This window comes from Genypterus blacodes, unplaced genomic scaffold (assembly GCF_046128005.1).
Source record: "Genypterus blacodes isolate CSIRO-AG114 ecotype Tasmania unplaced genomic scaffold, CSIRO-AGI_Gbla_v1 ptg000067l_1, whole genome shotgun sequence".
Lineage (NCBI taxonomy): Eukaryota > Metazoa > Chordata > Actinopteri > Ophidiiformes > Ophidiidae > Genypterus > Genypterus blacodes.
In genome coordinates, this window is record NW_027466879.1 from 16822501 (window position 1) to 16841915 (window position 19415).

The 19415-nt window shown below is 44.1% G+C and overlaps 1 protein-coding gene across 1 annotated transcript in view; it reads left to right on the forward strand.

Moving 5' to 3' along the window:
* kif26ba (kinesin family member 26Ba) overlaps positions 1 to 19415 on the forward strand; it is a 70810-nt gene that overhangs the window by 34354 nt on the left and 17041 nt on the right. The window contains 6 exon segments of the mRNA XM_076155283.1: positions 4029 to 4242; positions 13802 to 14017; positions 14103 to 14196; positions 16186 to 16331; positions 16567 to 16683; positions 17865 to 18051. Of these exon segments, the coding sequence (XP_076011398.1) occupies positions 4029 to 4242; positions 13802 to 14017; positions 14103 to 14196; positions 16186 to 16331; positions 16567 to 16683; positions 17865 to 18051 (974 nt within the window).

Sequence of the window (19415 nt, forward strand, 5' to 3'; positions counted from 1 at the left end):
CTGGGGACGCTGGGTTAGAGGATAGAGACATGCACTACATGCTAGGTGTGTGTGTGTGAGTGTGTGTGTCTCACTCACTGGGGGAAGGGAGTTTCTATTCTACCAGTGCAGGAATTTTCATTGCATGCTTCAAGGATTGGGTCTTTGGGGATTTGAAAATATGGGTGTGTGAATGTGTGTGTGTGTGTGTGTGTGTGTGTATGTGTGTGTGTGTGTGTGTGTGTGTGTGTGTGTGTGTGTGTGTGTGTGTGAGTGTGTGTGTGTGTGTATGTGTGTGTGTGTGTGTGTGTGTGTGTATGTGTGTGTGTGTGTGTGTGTGTGTGTGTGTGTGTATGTGTGTTTGTGTGTGTGTGTCTGTGTTTGAGGTGTAGCAGTGAAAATGAATAGGCCCCAAGTGATTTGGAAGAATTGGGAAGGTGGTGTTATTTATTTCTTATTTTGGATGGATGAGAGACGCTGGTTGGGGGCTGCTGTCTCTCCCTCTGCGCTATATTTAAGTCTTGCTGCCTCTTTCCCTCCTCATCCTCTTCCTCCTCTGTTCTTCCTCTTCCTTTCGGCTGCTGAATTCAAAATGAAGCATTCCATCAAACGCCAATTGCCCACCAGTTGGCAACCAATTATAATGGCTGATGGATGCTTTAAATACCTGATAGTGATGAGCAAACGACCTTATAAACTAGCCGATCACTCCACGTACTACATTTGTTGTCGATGCTCTGCTCATGTGGCGTTTAGTGGTAATTGGAAATTGCTGACTTTCATTTTGTGGTACATGACAGAGCCCATTTGCTCTCCAGCTGGTCAACCTGTCTTTTAAATGAAAGGACGCCTCACCGGTAGAGGAAAGACTCTGTTATCAACTCAAAATAAATACCAGCAGCTCGCATACATTTAAGTCTGGATTTTCATATTTTTCACGGGATTCAGGCAGGCAGGTGAGTGAGCAGCTCAGATTCATATGTAATATTAATGTGAGGATGCCAAATAAGTATGAATTATTTATTTATGACAGAATACGGCAATGTCACACAGCCATTTTAACGACCTGTAAATAAGAGTCACACATGAATATTTGATTGTTCAGGTGTGACGTGCACAAAACACATAGATAGATAGATAGATAGATAGATAGATAGATAGATAGATAGATAGATAGATAGATAGATAGATAGATAGATAGATAGATAGATAGATAGATAGATACTCTCCACACACACTCCATTCCTCTCTGTCTCTCCCTCTATCTCCCTCCACTGACCGCCTGTTAAGTAGAGTGTAATTAGCTGCTGAGCCAACAGCACAGCCTTGGGATGCCTCTCGTAAATCAGCCGTGTGTGTGTGTGTGTGTGTGTGTGTGTGTGTGTGTGTGTGTGTGTGTGTGTGTGTGTGTGTGTGTGCGTGTGTGTATCGTGAGTCTCTTGTCTATTTAAGTGTCAAGTGGAGGTGTTAGTGTTTGTGAGGGGCAGCGAAAACAAAGGCAGCAGCATGTTAGATGGTGGACTTGTCTCATTTGTGACCTGTGCTGCTTTGTAATGAGAGAGAGACACTGGAGAGGCAGAGGGGAAAGGGAGGAGAAGGAGGGAGGGAGGGAAAGAGGGAGGGAAGGATCAATAACAGTAAGGGGCAAAGAATGAAGGGCAGAGTCGCTTGGTGGGTATTCGGAGGCAGGGAGGCACGGGGGGAAGCGTAAGGACAGAGGGATGGATCGAAATAATGATAGAAGGAAGAATAAAAAAGGGAAGGAGGGAAACAAAAGAGAACAGCGGCTGTGTGAGAGGGGATTTGGAGAGAAAATGGAGGATGGAGAGGGGCTGACTGCAGAAAAGTTCTGAAGGAGAAGAGCCAGACGAAAGATGGATGTTAGGAGGGGTGAAGGAGCAGATAGATGGATGGAAAACAAGGGCCTTTCACTGGAGGGTGTGATTGGAATGGATCCACTTTGCCAAATCCCAGGCCACTTGTCTCTAAATGCTGAGCGTGTGGGTGCGTGCCTGTGCGTGTGCATGTGTGTGTGTATGCGGTGTGCGTGTTAAATCCACGGCACAGCGGAGGAATGATTGATACGCACTCAAACCGCTTAATCTGCAACATGCATTATCAAATTGTTGTGGGTAATGGGTTTGATAGGCGTGATGTATGTTTGCTCCACAGGGAGAAGAGGCTTCATAAAGGAAAAATAAGGAAAATGAACGAAAATTGCTTTGTTTTGAAGCAGCGGAAAAATTGCCCATACTGCATTTCCCCCCACTGCATCGCTCGGTCCATGCAGCCGTCACTGTAACGTCTCATCCTGTAACACAGTAACACACACACGTATGCACGGTGTTGGAAAATGTGAGCGTATATATATTTGAACACAAACACATCTTTATGAACCCCAAGTGTTCAACTCATTTGATCCTATGACCGACACTGTTGTGCCTATTTAAAAAGATTATTTGTTTTTCAAATTAGGAATTGTTTCTTCAAATTGCTGTACGTTTCATCCTATAGGGCTGTGAGGCTGTGGGCGCTCAGCTGGTTCAAAGAGTTGTAATAAGAAAACACATACATGCGGTTAATCATCATTTGTTGCAGTGTGAGTGTGTAAGCTTTTCTCGCACACAGAAGCAATAATTAGTCTTCTGGTGGGGTTGTGTTTCATTTACACTTTCACACAAGCACAGAGAGAGAGAGAGGGGGAGGGTGGGAGAGAGAGAGAGAAAGAGAGAGAGGCAGATTCACACACAAATCTCCTGGGAGAGCGACTCAAATGGTAAAATGCCTCATCGTTCTATCGTTCTATGGGTCAGTGCATCCACGACTCCCTCCTGCACTCTCCCTCCCTCTCTCTCTGTCTCTCTCTCTCCCTCCTCCCCCTGTCTCTTTCCCCTCACGTTCGTTCCTGTAACCTGCTGCAGATAATTGAAAGCCAATGGTGTGAGAATATGGCTCTTTGACAGAGAGTGTGCCAGGGCACAAGGTCTCTCTCTCTCTCTCTCTCTCTCTCTCTCTCTCTCTCTCTCTCTCTCTCTCTGTCTCTCTCTCTCTCTCTCTCTCTCTCTCTCTCCCCCCCATTAAATATATGTGCTGATAGATTAAATCTGAAGAAGAATCCCTTCCATCGTGCCTTGTCTTCCTCTCAGGCCTCCTGCTCTGTGATATGCTTAATGCAGCCATAGTCTGTAACTCAGGTTGTCATTAGACCTGCTTCTCACGTTGCAGAGGAGGAATCACTCTGACACACAGATTGCAGAATCATTTTGTACTAATGGTTGTAAATAACTGAGGTGAGTTATTGCGGCAGATTTACTGTCCCTGGTTTTTCTCCAAGATCATTCTCACTTGACCTCTCTTCCTTCTTTCTCCTTGGCATCAGTGAGTGTGTGTTATATGGTGCTAAAACCTAATATATGACCCAAACCCCAGCGACTCACTGTGTCCACCTGGCCTCAGTCCACAGGCACCGTTTAGCTTCATCTCCATATATATTTTACTACAAAAAGACACAATAAGCGGTTCCCTTTATGCAAGCGAAACCAAAAAGTCAGCAGAAAAGTGAGAGAGTCAAAATGATACGACGAGCAGAGAGATGGAGAGAAGAAGAACATGCAGGGAGTGAGACGGTGAGAAGAGAAGCTGCACTTGAAAGGGCCAGAACATGAACGCTGAACAGACTCGGTGTATATATAAATATATTTTTGGTGCTTCCTTCTGAGCAGACTGCCGCAGGGAATTGAGCGACAAGGAAGCAAATGAACCACTCCCTATCCAGATGTAGCTACATGTGTAACAGCGCTGTGTGTGTCTGTGTGTGTTAATGGGTGTGTAATGAAGTTCCATTCTGCAATTAGTCCATTTGGTTGTACTGTGTACTACTGTAAATGTGGAGGATGTGATTATAGATCTTATATGTTATTATGTAGAAGCATGTGTGGTTCTTGTTTCTGATATTATCTCATCTCAGTTTAAAATATAGTTTTATAAATGATTGTGGTTATAGTTGTTTTGAATAATTGGCTGACAGATTTCCTGCTTTCCTTCCTCAGAGCTGCGCAGAAACTGAACTTGTCGTCCAAGAAGAAGAAGCAAAAGTCCGCTGCTGTCACTGCACCAGTGACGTCGTCGTCGTCATCGCCGTCATGTGACCCCCCTCTGTTTCCCACGAATTTTAGCTCCGCCTTGTTGAAGGCACCTCCTCCGGCCCCACCCTGCCTCCTCCGCGCAGCGAATAAAATCAAGGATACCCCTGGGCTCGGCAAGGTAGGTTAAGATCCACCCGGCTGGACCTGAGCATGAACTCAGAGTTTAGGGTCATGACTGTTATGTGGTGCAAGGAGTTCATACTGAATGTTCATTACCTCCAAAGTACATACAGTATTTACAGTATACACACATATATATGTATATATGGCAAAACATTACTGAAGAAGCCCCCATCTGAAATTGCTCTCATGCTCACCACTGATGGGTTCACTGGCAAAGGAGTACAGCTAGTCAGAGCAGATTGGTGTGTGTGTGTGTGTGTGTGTGTGTGTGTGTGTGTGTGTGTGTGTGTGTGTAGCGCTGTGCAAATAGGTTGTGGATTATGCTGCATGAGTCGTACATCTGTAGTTTGAGAAGTTTTCAAACAGAAGCATGGAGAAGAATTCACAATGAGACGGCAAAGACTAAAACGTAATCAGCACAGATTTCAGTCCTGTTGGTCAATAGTGAGCGTGGGAAACATTCTCACTGCATCATGTGACCTCAGTTAACTTTCTGTTGTTTCTTTGCTTCTCTTTCTCTGTGTGAGTGTCTGTGTTCATTAACATTATATAGTTCATTTAAAGTGGTGTGTGTTCACTGCCTCCTGACTGCTCAAATTGATTTATGTGTTCCTGCTTTACTGAAAAGATTCCATTTTAACAATTGGTATGACATTACAATAATACTGCAAAGTACAGCAGCATTTTCTCAAATATCAAGCTGTGGTATTTTATCATGACCTTGACTGGTTTATCTGGGAACGTGTGTGTGTGTGTGTGTTACCACTGTCGCGCTGTACCCAAATGCAGCCGAATGGTTACCAGGGTAACACATCTGTGGCTGACAAAAGTCATCTGTCACCGTTGCCAGTGTTTGATGAAACGGCTATGTGTGTGTGTGTGTTGGGGTGTTGGGGGGGTGCATGCTTTCTCAAGTGTGTGCAATATTGATCGTCCATGTAATGAGTTTTTAGTGCCCCCTCCTCCCCAGTTTGAGTGAGAGGTTCACTGACTCTGTGTGCGAGTGTGTGCGAGTGTGTGTGTGTGTGTCCTCATTGCCAGAAAACGAATGAGTATGGAGGACAAAATGAAAATGACATAAAAGTCACACAGCACTGTACAGAGGCAAAGAGAGGGACTACGTCACTATGTCACTGTGTTTACGTGTCAAGCTGTGTGTTCCCACTATAGTGTCATTGGGCTGGCGTGTGTGTGTTTGCGTATGTCAGTGTGAGAGGGAGCTGAACAGGTTAATGAAAATGTGTTTGTGTGTGTGTGTTTGTATCTGATAAATCCTGTAAACAATCTCTGAATTCAAATGGCGTATGCAGCTTTAAATGTATATATCCAGCCAAACCATAGCTATTTTCTATGATCTTCAAACTCACAATTGTCTTTTAATGCAACAGATTTTGTGTTTTTCCAAGTGTTTTTTCACTTCATCCTCCCTTTGAGACTCTTTCTGTCTGTCTCCATATGGAGTTGGCAGATGTCTGCTCAGTTGTCAGGGAAGCAGATTTACACTCACATATCCACAAGTGAGTATAAACACACAATAAACAATAAACACACCCACACACACATATGTACAGTATATTACTGAGCCCCTATACTTTGATCTCTCCAGTTGTCCGGGAACCAAGGTGCTGTCTCACTCTCTCCCGTCCTCTTCCTCAGAGCTCACATTGCTCTGTTGTGTACAAATGCCTGCTGCTGCTCTCTTTCAACGCAGCGATCACAAACGCCCTCTTCACAGTCACGCAGACTTGCTCGCCAATCGCTCGCCAATCCCCCGGCAATCGCCCGGGCATGATCTATGATGTCGTGGACACCTCCAGTCTTCCAGTTTGCCGCATACCAGCTGGGTGCAGTTTGTGCTCACTTTGAGTGTCCGAGCCCTCCTGCTGTCCTGTTGGCAGAGAGGCCTGTCTACGCCTAATCAACTGTCACAAATGGCTAAAAGACTAAAAACCTGTAACTCACAAATAAACTCAATCCAATGAGACTGCCTGCCAGACAAGACAGAGGGAGTCATTCCCTATGTTCCCAGAGTCTTATGCCCCCCAGCTCTGTGTTTGCATAATGTGAGGTAGACCCTGTCTTCCAGGGTATAGAGCCATTCATCCCCAGAGCCATGTAGCCTTTCTACATCTACATCTAATCTACAGCAAATAGAACTGAATTATGCTCAAACATAATTAGATATTATACACTGATATAAACTCATTAGAATATTGAGCTGGGGACCGTAGGATCTTGGGAACATACTTACTTGGGAAGAAGAGTTCCTGTCAGGCTGCACCATTGTTATTTCAGTGTTAAAGTAGTAATTATTGAATTCCCTGGTTAACGAGTCCTGGTGACATGTTGTCAGACAAGCAGTCATTGTCATGTAATGGAAGGAGGGTGAATAAAAGAAGGTGTGCTGGAATTGGTGCTGTGGCAGGTAGATATTCTTGTATTTAGAGAATGACAAGCCTCCCCTGTGAAATCGATTGGAGCTCGCAAGACCTGATCCCCCCCCCCCTCGCTCTCTCTCTTTCTCTCTCTCGCTACCTCCTCCCCCCTCCCCCCTCTCATGCACAGACATGCACACAATCAACATATGCAAAGAAAATAGGTATGGTGACATTTCTACAGTAAAAATGTCACCTGCACTGGGGGTCTGGTCCCTGCTGAAATGGCATTTGCACACGCACGTACGGGGACACAAACGCGCGCGCACACATACACACATATGTGCCAACCTACACACACACACACACACACACACACACACACACACACACACACACACACACACACACACACACACACACTCATTATACAATGAAAGATGTCATAAGCAGCAAAGGTCCTTGTGAACACAATGTATGGATTGGGTGTGCGATGTTGCTGAATGTAAATATGGCAGAGAACAGATTGGGACATCACACCTACAGCCAAGGGAAATCAACCTGCGCAGGTCAGACATGCTGCTTTGTGTGTGTGTGTGTGTGTGTGTGTGTGTATGTGTGTCAGAGAGTTCCATCTTGGGATGTCAAATTAAATGGAATCCCTCAGTGGAGCAGTCTGATTGGCACCTGTACCTGAAACGCCCCTCTGGTGAACATGTTGGTTCACTCTGTCGTGCTTTAATCAAATAGGCCAGCTGGGAGCTTTCCATTCAGACGGCCCACTGCAGGGGAGGTGTGGTGTATCAGTGACAGGAAATTAAGCTGTGAGTGTATCGTGTGTGTCGCTCAGGATTTAGATATTTAGATATCGATGCTGTCAGATGATAAGTATACAAAAATGCATACTATAAGTGAATGGTATAAAGACTGTATTTTTGGACCAAATTTGACCTTTTAGTGATTCATAAAACATGTACAGATCCATATAAGGCTATTCAGGTCTACATGCCATTGATTATGAAGATCCAAACACACATCCTCTACTCTCTTCCCTTCTCTTCTCTTCTCTTCTCTTCTCTTCTCTTCTCTTCTCTTCTCTTCTCTTCTCTTCTCTTCTCTTCTCTTCTCTTCTCTTCTCTTCTCTTCTCTTCCCTTGTCTTCTCTCCTCTCCTCTCCTCTCCTCTCCTCTCCTCTCCTCCGCACTAAAGGGCTGTGGGAGTTTTTTTTTTATCTCTTTCATATCTGCTGCCAGCATTATTTTGCAGTCAGTGTACACAAACACACACACTCACTTGACCTTGGGGGAAAATGAGACCATGACAGCTAATCAATTTTTAATAGCATCTAAAATCCCTCACAGGCCACAAGTTGTGCGAATCCGTGTCATGTGTGTGTGTGTGCGTGTGTGCGTGTGTGTGTGTGTGTGTATGTGTGTGCGTGCAAGTGCATTATCCATGGGCATGCTCAGTGCCCATCTGAGTGTGTGTGCATCCTGTATCTAAATGAGTGACTGAGCCTTTTATGAGAATCCAATACCCACTTTGTTCCACCTCATAGCTGAAATATTAATACTGTTAGTATTGGCAGGGCTGCAGCATGTCACCGTGACAGATGAGTGCACACATCTCATAGTCTCCTACAGTATTCTGTGTGTGTATGTATGTGAGGCTTGGTTGTGTGTGTGTCTGTGTGTGTGTGTGTAAAATGGGGCTATATAAAACCTAGCCTGACCGGATACCAAAATGCTTCCACATATGTTTTAGATGTTTAATTTGGTGACAAACATGTCAGGCAATTGCTTAAACCAAAACCAAAACCAAAACCCATCTACTTGCTGATTCGTCAGCCTACAGCAAAAGTTGCGACTGTCTCCTAAACTGGATGATGACACAGGAGATTTATAAACTGAAGAACACCTTGAGGAATCTACAGTGTTTGTCACTATCCTAATTACAAAGCAGTGTACATTTTTGTCAGTTTGTGGCTGTGTTTGTGTATTGGGGTGTATTAAATTGAATGTAAAAAGGTCTGGTAGAGTCGTACAGTCATACAGTGTGCAGTCTGCTCCAGCTTTTCCTATAAATTTGGACAAATTATCCATCTTTATGTTCAGTGCTGATAATCAACAGGTGCGCTGAGTTGTTATTATAGATATTTAGTGTGTTGGTTATGGCTCATCTTTACGATTTCATCATTTTTTAGCCCTTCGACATATTTTGTTTTCACAGGAAAAGTGAGGTTAATAATAACATTAATGGCAGCTCACAATACCCTGCACTCTGCCCCTGGCAACTGGAATGCAGTAATTATGAATGTTATTGGTGATACATGTGCTTCCACCTGACAAGACAAATGTGTGCTGTGAGAAGGGCAAATAGGATGATGTCATGGTTACACAGTAAGCTGCAAGGGCTGCTTTCTTTCTGTAATATAAACCAAACCTTTAGCAGCATCAGAACATATGAATGATGAAGGATCTGTCATTCAAATTCATGGCTGCTTCCAATCCTCTGTCTCCATTTTTTATACTGTTGTAGAGATCACACATTATAAACTCAAAAGTGGAGTAGTGAACTCAGAGCCTTCACTCTCTAAGGTCTCTGCAGTGTCACTAATGGTGCTCTTGCTCTGCATGAACCGAGCAGGAATGAATAAATTAGATAAAATTAGAATTGATCCAAAGCCTGAACTTTGTATTCCCAGATGGTATTTGTATCTATATCTATAAACATGCCTGCATGCATGTGCTGGTGTTTCAATAGTCTTCGAGAACCAATTAGAGCTCAATGTTGGACTCTTATTGATTTTCTAGCCAATAGTAATGAAGCACTGCTCTAAGGGACTATTGAACTGTCTTCTCACAGCTAACCCAGGTTTGTTTGCTGCTGTTTAGCTGAATTCGTTCTGTTCAGTTGGCTGTAAGAGTTCATTATGCTGTAATGTAGTCTTTGAAGCAGAGGGAGGTCTATATGCTAAACAACAGACCTCAGGCATTATACAGCCTCACACAAAGCACCATTTTACCCTATAAAGCTAGTCATTTCAATGGAAGGATTTAAATAGGCTCTAAAGTTTAAATGAAATGCTTGTGTGTTGTGTGTGGGTGCTCTCTTTCATGTGAGATTGACAGTAATGTGAGTAAAGCATCAAAGATCAAGGTTTTCTTGACCAAAGGCAAAACGGACAGAAAACCAGTACTTCAAAAATCTTTTTCAACTTTTTTTTTCAATCAATACGAGCCAGTCTTCGGGTAAACCACCAAGCAGCTTGGATTTTAAAGCAAACTTGCTTTGATCATCATCTCCCATTTTAATCCCCCCATATTCCTCTGCTGAAACAAACACTAATGATGTCATCATACTAACAGCAGTGATGTCCTTTAAATCACCAGGTTCACAGTGATGTCATCATAACTGGCTGTGTTTTCTCATAGCAACTGAATGAAAAATACTGAGCTTTCTCCAAAGGGATGCTGTATGGTGGATTGTTTATCAATGGAACCGCAGAGAGAAATTGCCATTAGTATATTATACTACTGATAATCAATCATCAAAACTAAAAATGTAGTATAGTCACTGCCCATTTATGTCATGCCTTTGCTTTGAGTTGATTGACGGATTTCAGGGTGCATCACATGACTATAGTCAAGTGAAGTCAGGTCAACTGGATTTCTATGGCCCAATAGAAGATAACATACAATGTCTCTAAGGGCTTTACAGACCTACAACATCACGCCCAAAGCTCTCTAGGAAGACAAGAAAACCATAAAGTATAAGGGAAAAAAATAGTGGCATTTGAAAAATAACATGTTTCTCAGACTGGCTCTGACCCTAGAGCTGTTCACTATCTGCTTCGTGTAAATGTCAGGAAAATGATTAATTACCAGGAACAAGCGTCTCAAAATGTAGAACACATTCAGATTGTGACTGGATGTATTGAACCGCTGTTTAAGAGTCACACACAGAGGTGGTGACAAAGTCAAACCATCTCTAACTCTTTCACTTTGTCTCCAGTTTGCTTTTCACACTCGGTCCCTCATCAGTATTCACTGAACTATGAAGTGTGCGAGAAGTGGGGAAAGTAGAGAATGAATAATAGGAAGAGGCTGTGATTTGTCTTGTTATTTATTCTGAGGATGGTAGTGCAGGCGAGACGGGGAGAGAGAGCGAGAGAGCGAGAGAGCGAGAGAGCGAGAGGGCGAGAGAGCGAGTGAGGGGATAAGACAAAAAGGAAATGGAGAGAAATGGAGTGGGTGGACGGTGATATAGAGCAATGTAATTTCTTCAAAGGCAAAGAGAGTGTGTGTGTGTGTGTGTGTGTGTGTGTGTGTGTGTGTGTGTGTGTTGTGAAAAAGGAAGGTGGAGAGAAGTGAGTGGAGATACAGTGGTGGGGAAAAGGAGTGAGGAAGAGAAGGGTGGCGAGATATAAGGGATCAAGACAGAGAGACAGAGAGAGAGATAGTGTGAGAGAGTAGTAGAGCAAGAGACAGAGAGAGAAGGATAGAGAGACAGAGAGAGACAAGGAGAGAGAGAAAGTGTGTGTGTTCCATCAACAAACAAGATGCATCACCACCACTCACTGCTTCACTTTCCCACTGAACAGAACAGTGAATCCATTAGCTTTGTATGTGTGTTCTTTATGACTCTCCCTTGCATCCTGCGAGTGTGCATGTGTGTGTATGTGTGAGTGTTTGCATGTCATACTGGCTCTTTGCCATATGTATTGATTGACCAGTGGAACTTGGCCAAGGATCCTCTGAGAATACTGCGAGTATAAACATGAAGAGAAACACACAAATGCACACACACACACACACACACACACACACACACACACTGAAACACTGCCGTTGGACTCGGCTTGAACTCCCACCCGACTGCGCCCAGAAGTTTCTGCCATAACCATTTGTTGGGGTCAACAAAAGCTCAGATGTGTGTTGGCACAAATGCAGCACGGCCACAGATGCTGCAGTGTGGATTTTGATGGGCCGAGTGATTTCCTCAGTCAGAATATAAATTCATTTACAACTTGAACAACAGGAACATCTGGAACAACTGGATGTATCATTTCCCCTGTTGTTGTTTATTAGCCGTCCACTGGAGGTCTTTGTGCATTTCAAAAGGCAGAGTGGGTTAATGACCCCATGTTCTCACACACTCAATAATTTGAAAAATGCACCTGGAAACGCAATGTGGTCCAATTTGTACCTCTTGCAATCACACACACACACACACACACACACACACACACACAGACACACACACACACACACACACACACACACACACACACACACGAACACACGCACACACACACACACACACACACACACACACACACACACACACACACACACACACATAAAACCTCTTATCTCTCACACGCTCAGACATGAGGAGGAAATGGGCTCTCAGGGGTGGGGGGGCTTTATGAGGTACGCCTTGTAAAGCGTGCTACGGTAAAATCCTTCCCCCTCAGGCTCTTACTGATGTGATGGGCTCTTTTATTGGGGTCAGGAGAGGGCATAGCACAGCTCTGAGTGTGTGTGTGTGTCTGTGTGTGTGTATGTGTGTGTGTGTGTGTAAACTGCGATCTGTTTTTAAAACTGTTGACTTGACATTAAGCCTTTGTATCCTAGGTTACCATGGTTGTCAAGGTTCACACATACACACATACAGGAGTGTGGACACACACACACACAGACACATTTGCCACATTAAAATATACATGTGCATATACACGATTACTTTAATCAGAGAAAGGCTTAAACTCTCTCTCTCTCTCTCTCTCTCTCTCTCTCTTTCTCTCTCTCACTCACTCACTCACTCACTCACACACATGCGCACATACACACATGTACACACACAATTTATTGAACCAACTCTCTTTAATGGCCCCTTGCCATTTATTGTTTCAACTAAAGTGCGTGTGTGAGACAGTGAGTGCGAGAGACAGAGAAAAAAAAGAGACAGAGAGAGAAACGGAGAGAGACAAAGGATAGAGAGACAGAGAAAGGGAGAGAGAAAGAGAGAGACGGAGAGAGAGACAGAGTGAGAGAGACAGAGAGAGAGAAAGGATAGCAAGAAAGAGAGAGAGAGAGAGAGAGGGAGAGAGAGAGAGAGAGAGAGAGAGAGGGGGAAAATTGTGCTGAGACGAAGTATAAATATTAAACAGCTCTTGTAATTTTACTGCAGGCCTTTATGTTTTTTTACATGACAGCCTGTGTGAGTTACCAGCAGCTTTTATTCTTCTTATACTTTATGATGTATTTACTGTTTGAGGCAGTGGCATATGGATCAGAAGAGCAAGAGGCAGAACGTGACTGAGCAGAGAGCGACAGAAGGAGGATGAGATGTGATCAAATACATCAAACCTTCAACTTTCACCTTTTATTTAACACCTTGAAGGAACAGAGAGAGGGGGTGTGACGCAGCTCCTTCTTCTCTTCACATATCAAAGCAGCTGTCAGGAAAGTGTGACTGTTAACAGCTCGTTACTCAAACACATGATTCTTGTTTTAGCGTTTAAAGTGTAACTGCAAGGTGTGTGTGTGTATGGGATTTAGGAGAGAAGAATGAAGATAAAAGAGTGACAGGTGAAGCCAGAGAGGGGAACATAGAAAGGAGTGCACTGGAGGGTGAAAGAGGTGATTAGAGAGAGAGAGAGAGAGAGAGAGAGAGAGAAGGTGGACATACTCACCTCTTTGAAGGGCGAGTGAGGCTCTTTGGGAGATCATGGCGTGGCTACACTGGATGATGAACATGAAGCATTAATGGAATAATTCATCATAAGATCATAAGAGTATTATTTAAAGGTCGTGGCTCTTTGTTATTTGCCTTTATGAACACTTGGGTAGCTTAAGCAACCAACACTAACGTGGCAGAAGAAAGAAAGAAAAGTACGCAGATAAAAGGAAACAGTGACATCACCACGTTCATGACAATATAGTTTAGTTATCCTATACATGACAGATCACATATGTGTAGTAATAAACATTGAAATATAAATGTGTGTGTTTTGATTGTGTGTAAATGTGTGAATTCTGGTCATGAGTTAAATCTGTTTAACTTCTATTGCATTACAATTGCATTGTGTTGTGATTTTGTGCTGCTCCATAATAAACTTGTATTCCACTCTACTCCTTTCTATTGTGTGTGTGTGTGTTTGTGTTCCTCTCAGGTCAAAGTGATGGTGCGTGTGTGCCCGGTGTCACCGTCCGACGCGGCGGAGTCTAGTTCCTTCCTCAAAGTCGACCCCAGGAAGAAACAAATAACTATCATGGACCCCTCGGCCAATCAGACGCCAACTGCTTCCTCCCAGAAAAGGGCGGGAGCCAATCAGGTCCCTCCAAAGATGTTTACCTTTGACGCCGCATTCCCACCTGATGCATCCCAGGTGAGGGATAGATGAGTGTATACGATACAGGTAGAGACATTAAGATCACATGGTTTGTGGGCTTATTCACTCTTCCTGTTGCTAGGCGGAGGTGTGTGCAGGAACGGTTGCCGAGGTGATTCAGTCGGTGGTGAACGGAGCAGATGGCTGCGTCTTCTGCTTTGGACACTCCAAGCTGGGTAAAACACACACACACACACACACACATGGACTGCAAAATCAGAACATGTCTGGCTTGTGAATGGCTGTTAGTGTGTGCGCGTGTGTATGTGCGTGTGTGTGTGTGAGTGGGAGAGTCTGTGGCTGTCAGTGTGTCCGTTGTTCGGTGCCTTGGCCGTCTCTCCACTGGCCCTCATCTATCAGAGAGGAAGAGGAGGATTAGTGTCTGCCAGAGCTGAAAGCACTCCCACTCTGCTTTGTGTGTGTGTGTGTGTGTGTGTGTGTGTGTGTGTGTGTGTGTGTGTGTGTGTGTGTGTGTGTGTGTGTGTGTGTGTTTGGGCCGGCTCTCTTGCTAATCCGTCTGAAGCAGGTTTTTCAGAGACGTCGTCTTAACAAGGGTCAGGACTCGTCAATGCACCCTGTAGAATGTCTGACACACACACGTACACACGTAGACGCGTACACACATACACACGTACACACCACACACACAAACACACACACACACAAATTTAGCCATTGTTACCCGATTATGCCACCCCAGGTCAGGGCTTATTGTGTTTGTCGGCGTACATGCATGCAGTGTGATCTCTTTGGCTCCGTGCAGCCAGTTGGCCTTTTCGAGTCTCTTTCAACCGCTGGCGGAGGAGAAAGCCGAGGGCTCAAATGCCACAGTTCAGCACGCAGGAGCGCTCCTGTCCTCATGGTGAGGACATTTACCAGAACACAAATGCTGTCACAGAAATAACTGGCAGCGTGCAGGCCGATGTGTTCTCCGTGTCCCCAGCTGGATATGCAAATATGTAATAAAAATAAATCTCTCTCTCTCTCTCTCGCTCTCTCTCTCTCTCTGTCATAACCGTCCCATGACAAGTGGCCCAGTGTTGCGTTCTCGGCAGACAGCCTGTCTCGATGATTGTGTAAAGTTGATATAATTGGGGGCTGGGAGACGCCATCCACCCGACAGTCTTGAAAAACACGATTAAACATTCACGAAAAGGCGCGTGACATTAAAAAGGAAAATGGTAAAATAACGCCTCCGTTAATAAGGACGAACTGTTTCTCATCTCACTGTGGTTTCATTAAGCTGTCAGGTTATGACGGGAGAAAAAGGGGCTACTGTCCCCGGTGGGCAGCTTGGAGGTGAGTCATGAGTGTGATCCATATGCTGTGACTGTAAGGAATAAGACGTCTTAATGTGGCCCCAAACATGACGGCGTTTGAGTTTGATGTGTTGCAGATATCTGATTGTTCTGCCGCGATGCCTCAAGCACAGCTGAATGTAAAAAACTGTGATATCTATCAGAGAGAGTTTGTGCCTTCAATCAATTTTAGCGTGAGCGTTAATGATATGGATATGTAAAGGCGCCCTGACCTCACTGATTTCACTTTGCAGCAGCAGAGGTGATAACTCTCTGTGATGAGGCTCAACCTGAGGCCACGGACGTAATGAGGCTGCATTAAAGGCCTTTGTTTCTAATTAAAAATGGAGGAAGCCTCAGTGGTCTCAGTGGGAAGACTTGGACACATCAGACAAGCCTACTCACACACATGCACACACACACACACACACATACAGACACACACACACACACACACACACACACACACACACACACACATGAAGATGCGATTGTTTTTTTTGAGATTTGAGAAGACATTTGTTCAGTGTGTTTCATGTTTCTCCACAGTGAGACTGCATCACAGGAGTCACACTCTCCATCTCCTCTGTTCTGTGTGTGTGTGTGTGTGTGTGTGTGTGTGTGTGTGTGTGTGTGTGTGTGTGTGTGGATGTAAGCCGTGACATATTGCTTTGTTTTGATGCGTCTGATCTCCAACTCCTGATGCAGAGAAGTGTGAGAGGGGATATCACCATCATCACTATCATCATCATCATTCCGTGACTCTGGACGCCAATGTATTCTGCGCTGACATTTATACACATGCACTGACATATGAAGTGCTGTTTTCCCCCACCGTATTCCCGATCCCATTCCTGTCTTGTCCAGGGAAATCCTACACTATGATTGGCCGTGACGACTCTCTGCAGACTCTGGGAATAATCCCCTGTGCCATCTCCTGGCTGTTCAAGCTCATCAATGAGAGGAAGGAGAAAACTGGAGCGCGCTTCTCTGTCCGCGTCTCTGCAGTCGAGGTTAGTGTTTCCCCTCCAGTTACAAACATTTGATGAAGGCATTCTAGAGAGAATCTGGTTTGCAGTAGAAGTAATATTTGTCTGCTGTCCTACCAAAGAAAGCTAACTTTGACCAGATAAACTCAGAAATCAGTGTGGACTAATATAACCAGTATTTGCTCAAACAAATTTATCCTCAGTAAAACACAGTGTTGTATCACCTGGTGTATGTGTGTGTGTGTGTGTGTGTTTGTAGGTTTGGGGTAAAGAGGAAAACTTGACAGACTTGCTGTCAGAAGTGGCTACAGGCAGTTTACAGGATGGACAGTCACCAGGAGTCTATCTGTGTGAGGACCCCATCTGTGGCATGCAGGTACACACACACACACACACACACACACACACGCACACACACACACACACACACACACACAGACAGATAGACACAACAGCTCATTAAAGGACCCTGTGATGGGGCCACTGCAAACCTATGTTATGTGTCTACGTGTGTGTTTGTGCGTGTGTGTATGTGTGTGTGTATGTGTGTGTGTGTGAGTGTGTGTGTGAGTGTGTCTCAAGGCTGGTTCGTTAGCTGGCTAAGACAGCTGTCTGGAGCAGGTAAAGGATATCGATACAAGGCCTGAGGCTGTTCACACACACACACAGACACACAGACACACATACAGCACGCAGCTATGTCTCAAATAGAACACTCTCCTTCCTTTTTTAAAATGAACCTCAGCCAAAAGTGTTTTTCTGTAGCTCAGTTCCAGGGTTAAAAGCCAAATGTACGTTTAACAAGGTTGCCAAGAAATGAAAAGAAAAATAACAATAAATAGAAAGACAACATCTATGAACTTCCTTGGATTGAGCTGCTGCTTACAAAGTGACGCTGACATGTTTGAGAATGTTAATCAAGTCACGTTGATTAAGGGAGAATCAGACAAAAAGCTGAATATGAAATGAAACCCTCAGTGTCAGTTTTGATAATTTTTCATCAGCCTCCCGTCGTGTAAACATCTTGGCATTTAAACTCCACTGACTCATTCTGCATATGAACTGTGTCTGTGTATGTGTGGAAACGTGAAACAGGGAATGGCAGAGTGTGACTAAGTGTGTGTGTGTGTGTGTGTGTGTGTGTGTGTAGTGTGTGTGTGTGTGTGCTTGTAGCTGTAGTATGTTTATAGGATTAGAGGGTTTGATACCAGCACATCTGTGTAATCCTCAACTAATCTCACATAATGTCATCGGTAATGCAGCACCGCACACACACACACACACACACACACACACACATACACACTCACACATGCTCATATGCTCATAAAGTTTACAGCACACAAACAGCTATCTGTTTTTCTGCCATACCTGCAGGCAATTTATGATTACTTTTATTTGAATATTCCAATCAGTTGCCAGACACAGACACACACACACACACACACACACACACACACACACACACAGAGAACATTATCAGTGTTTGGACACTTATTCTGTCCTCTGCTCGGTCATGGTCTCATATATACTCAATATGTGTATCTGTCCTGCCAGCTCCAGAACCAGTCGGAGCTGCGGGCGCCGACCCCGGAGAAGGCCGCCTGGTTCCTGGACGCGGCCATAGCAGCTCGCCACAGTAGCCAACGCCCCAACACCAGCGAAGAAGAGCACAGGAACTCACACATGCTGTTTACATTGCACATATACCAGTATCGCATGGAGAAGACGGGCAAAGGCGGGAGTAAGTACGACAAACGCACAAGCAGCCAGAACCCTTAGATATTCTTACACTTACTCCTGAGATCACAGCAGGGGGAAGCAGCCTGATATACATGTGGAATAACCGCAACTAAAAGGTTTTGTTTAATGGGGCTATAACTTTTAAAGCTCCCAGTCTCTGTGACTCACTTTTGATGATCTCAGTTGACATTATAGTTCAAGTATTGAATGTTTGCTAAGTCCTGTGAGTTGCATTCGGACCTGAACTGTGTGACTACAAACACATTTACTTCAGACTACTGCTTCTACCACGAACACAATCCCATTATCTAACATTCATAGCTCCAATTTAAACGTTATTGCAACTCTATTACTACTGCCAATGTACTATCCATCCACACCACCACTAGCCCTCAGAAACTCCTATATCTATAGAATAAGACTGTTTACTATTCATATATTACCATACCACATGGAAAAGACAATGAGTGGGTATAAATGATAATGACAGACAGCTCAATCCATTTACTTATAGTCACTATGGGAGAATAAATAGATGAAGCAGCACAACCCGTGACAGAGGTGTGTACACGCCTGAACAGATCCTGTCAGACAGCCCCCAGTTTGTGTTTGCAAATTAATTCACAGACACACTGCATCACACATTCACACCACATAAATAACCCAGCGGTGATGTCTGGGCAGTGTGGGTTTCCACGTGCGCTTGTGTGCTTGCCACCAAAACGCGGTGACAGATGTTTGACCGAAAATATCAGTGATAATAGTCACTGTCAGGGCGTGTGTGTGTGTGTTTGTGAGAGGGAGAGAGAGGGAGAGATATCACAGGCAGACGCTGCAAAAGGCTTTCAGTGATCACAGCGCTGGTGTTTAAATAGATGGTGACATAAATAGCTATTATGGGAAGTTGGGAACACACACACACACACAGTTTCACTCGCTGTCACACAGTCACACACTCATAATTAGAGCTTTAACAGCTTTCACCTCCAGACAAGTTTTACCCACAATAATGATTTGCAGATGTGATAGTAAGAGTTCATTTAAGAAATCACATATTAATGTTATATTCTGATTTTATATTCTCTTTCTTCTCAAGCTCATATTTCAAATCAATGCATTTTTTTAATTGAGTGTGTATTTTTCCACCCAGCGTTATAATCTATAAACAACCATAAGTGTCCATCATTGTAAATCCATCTTTAACTATCGATGTGAGCCACTGTGAGTAAATCCTCACGTCTGCTGCTGTGATTAATTGTTGTTTCCAAGGTGACCATCATCAGCTTCATCTGATCCATCAAAGGGTTAAAGGGGATATTTTCCCTTGCATATTAATCAATTTCTTCATTGATCACCTTTGACAGT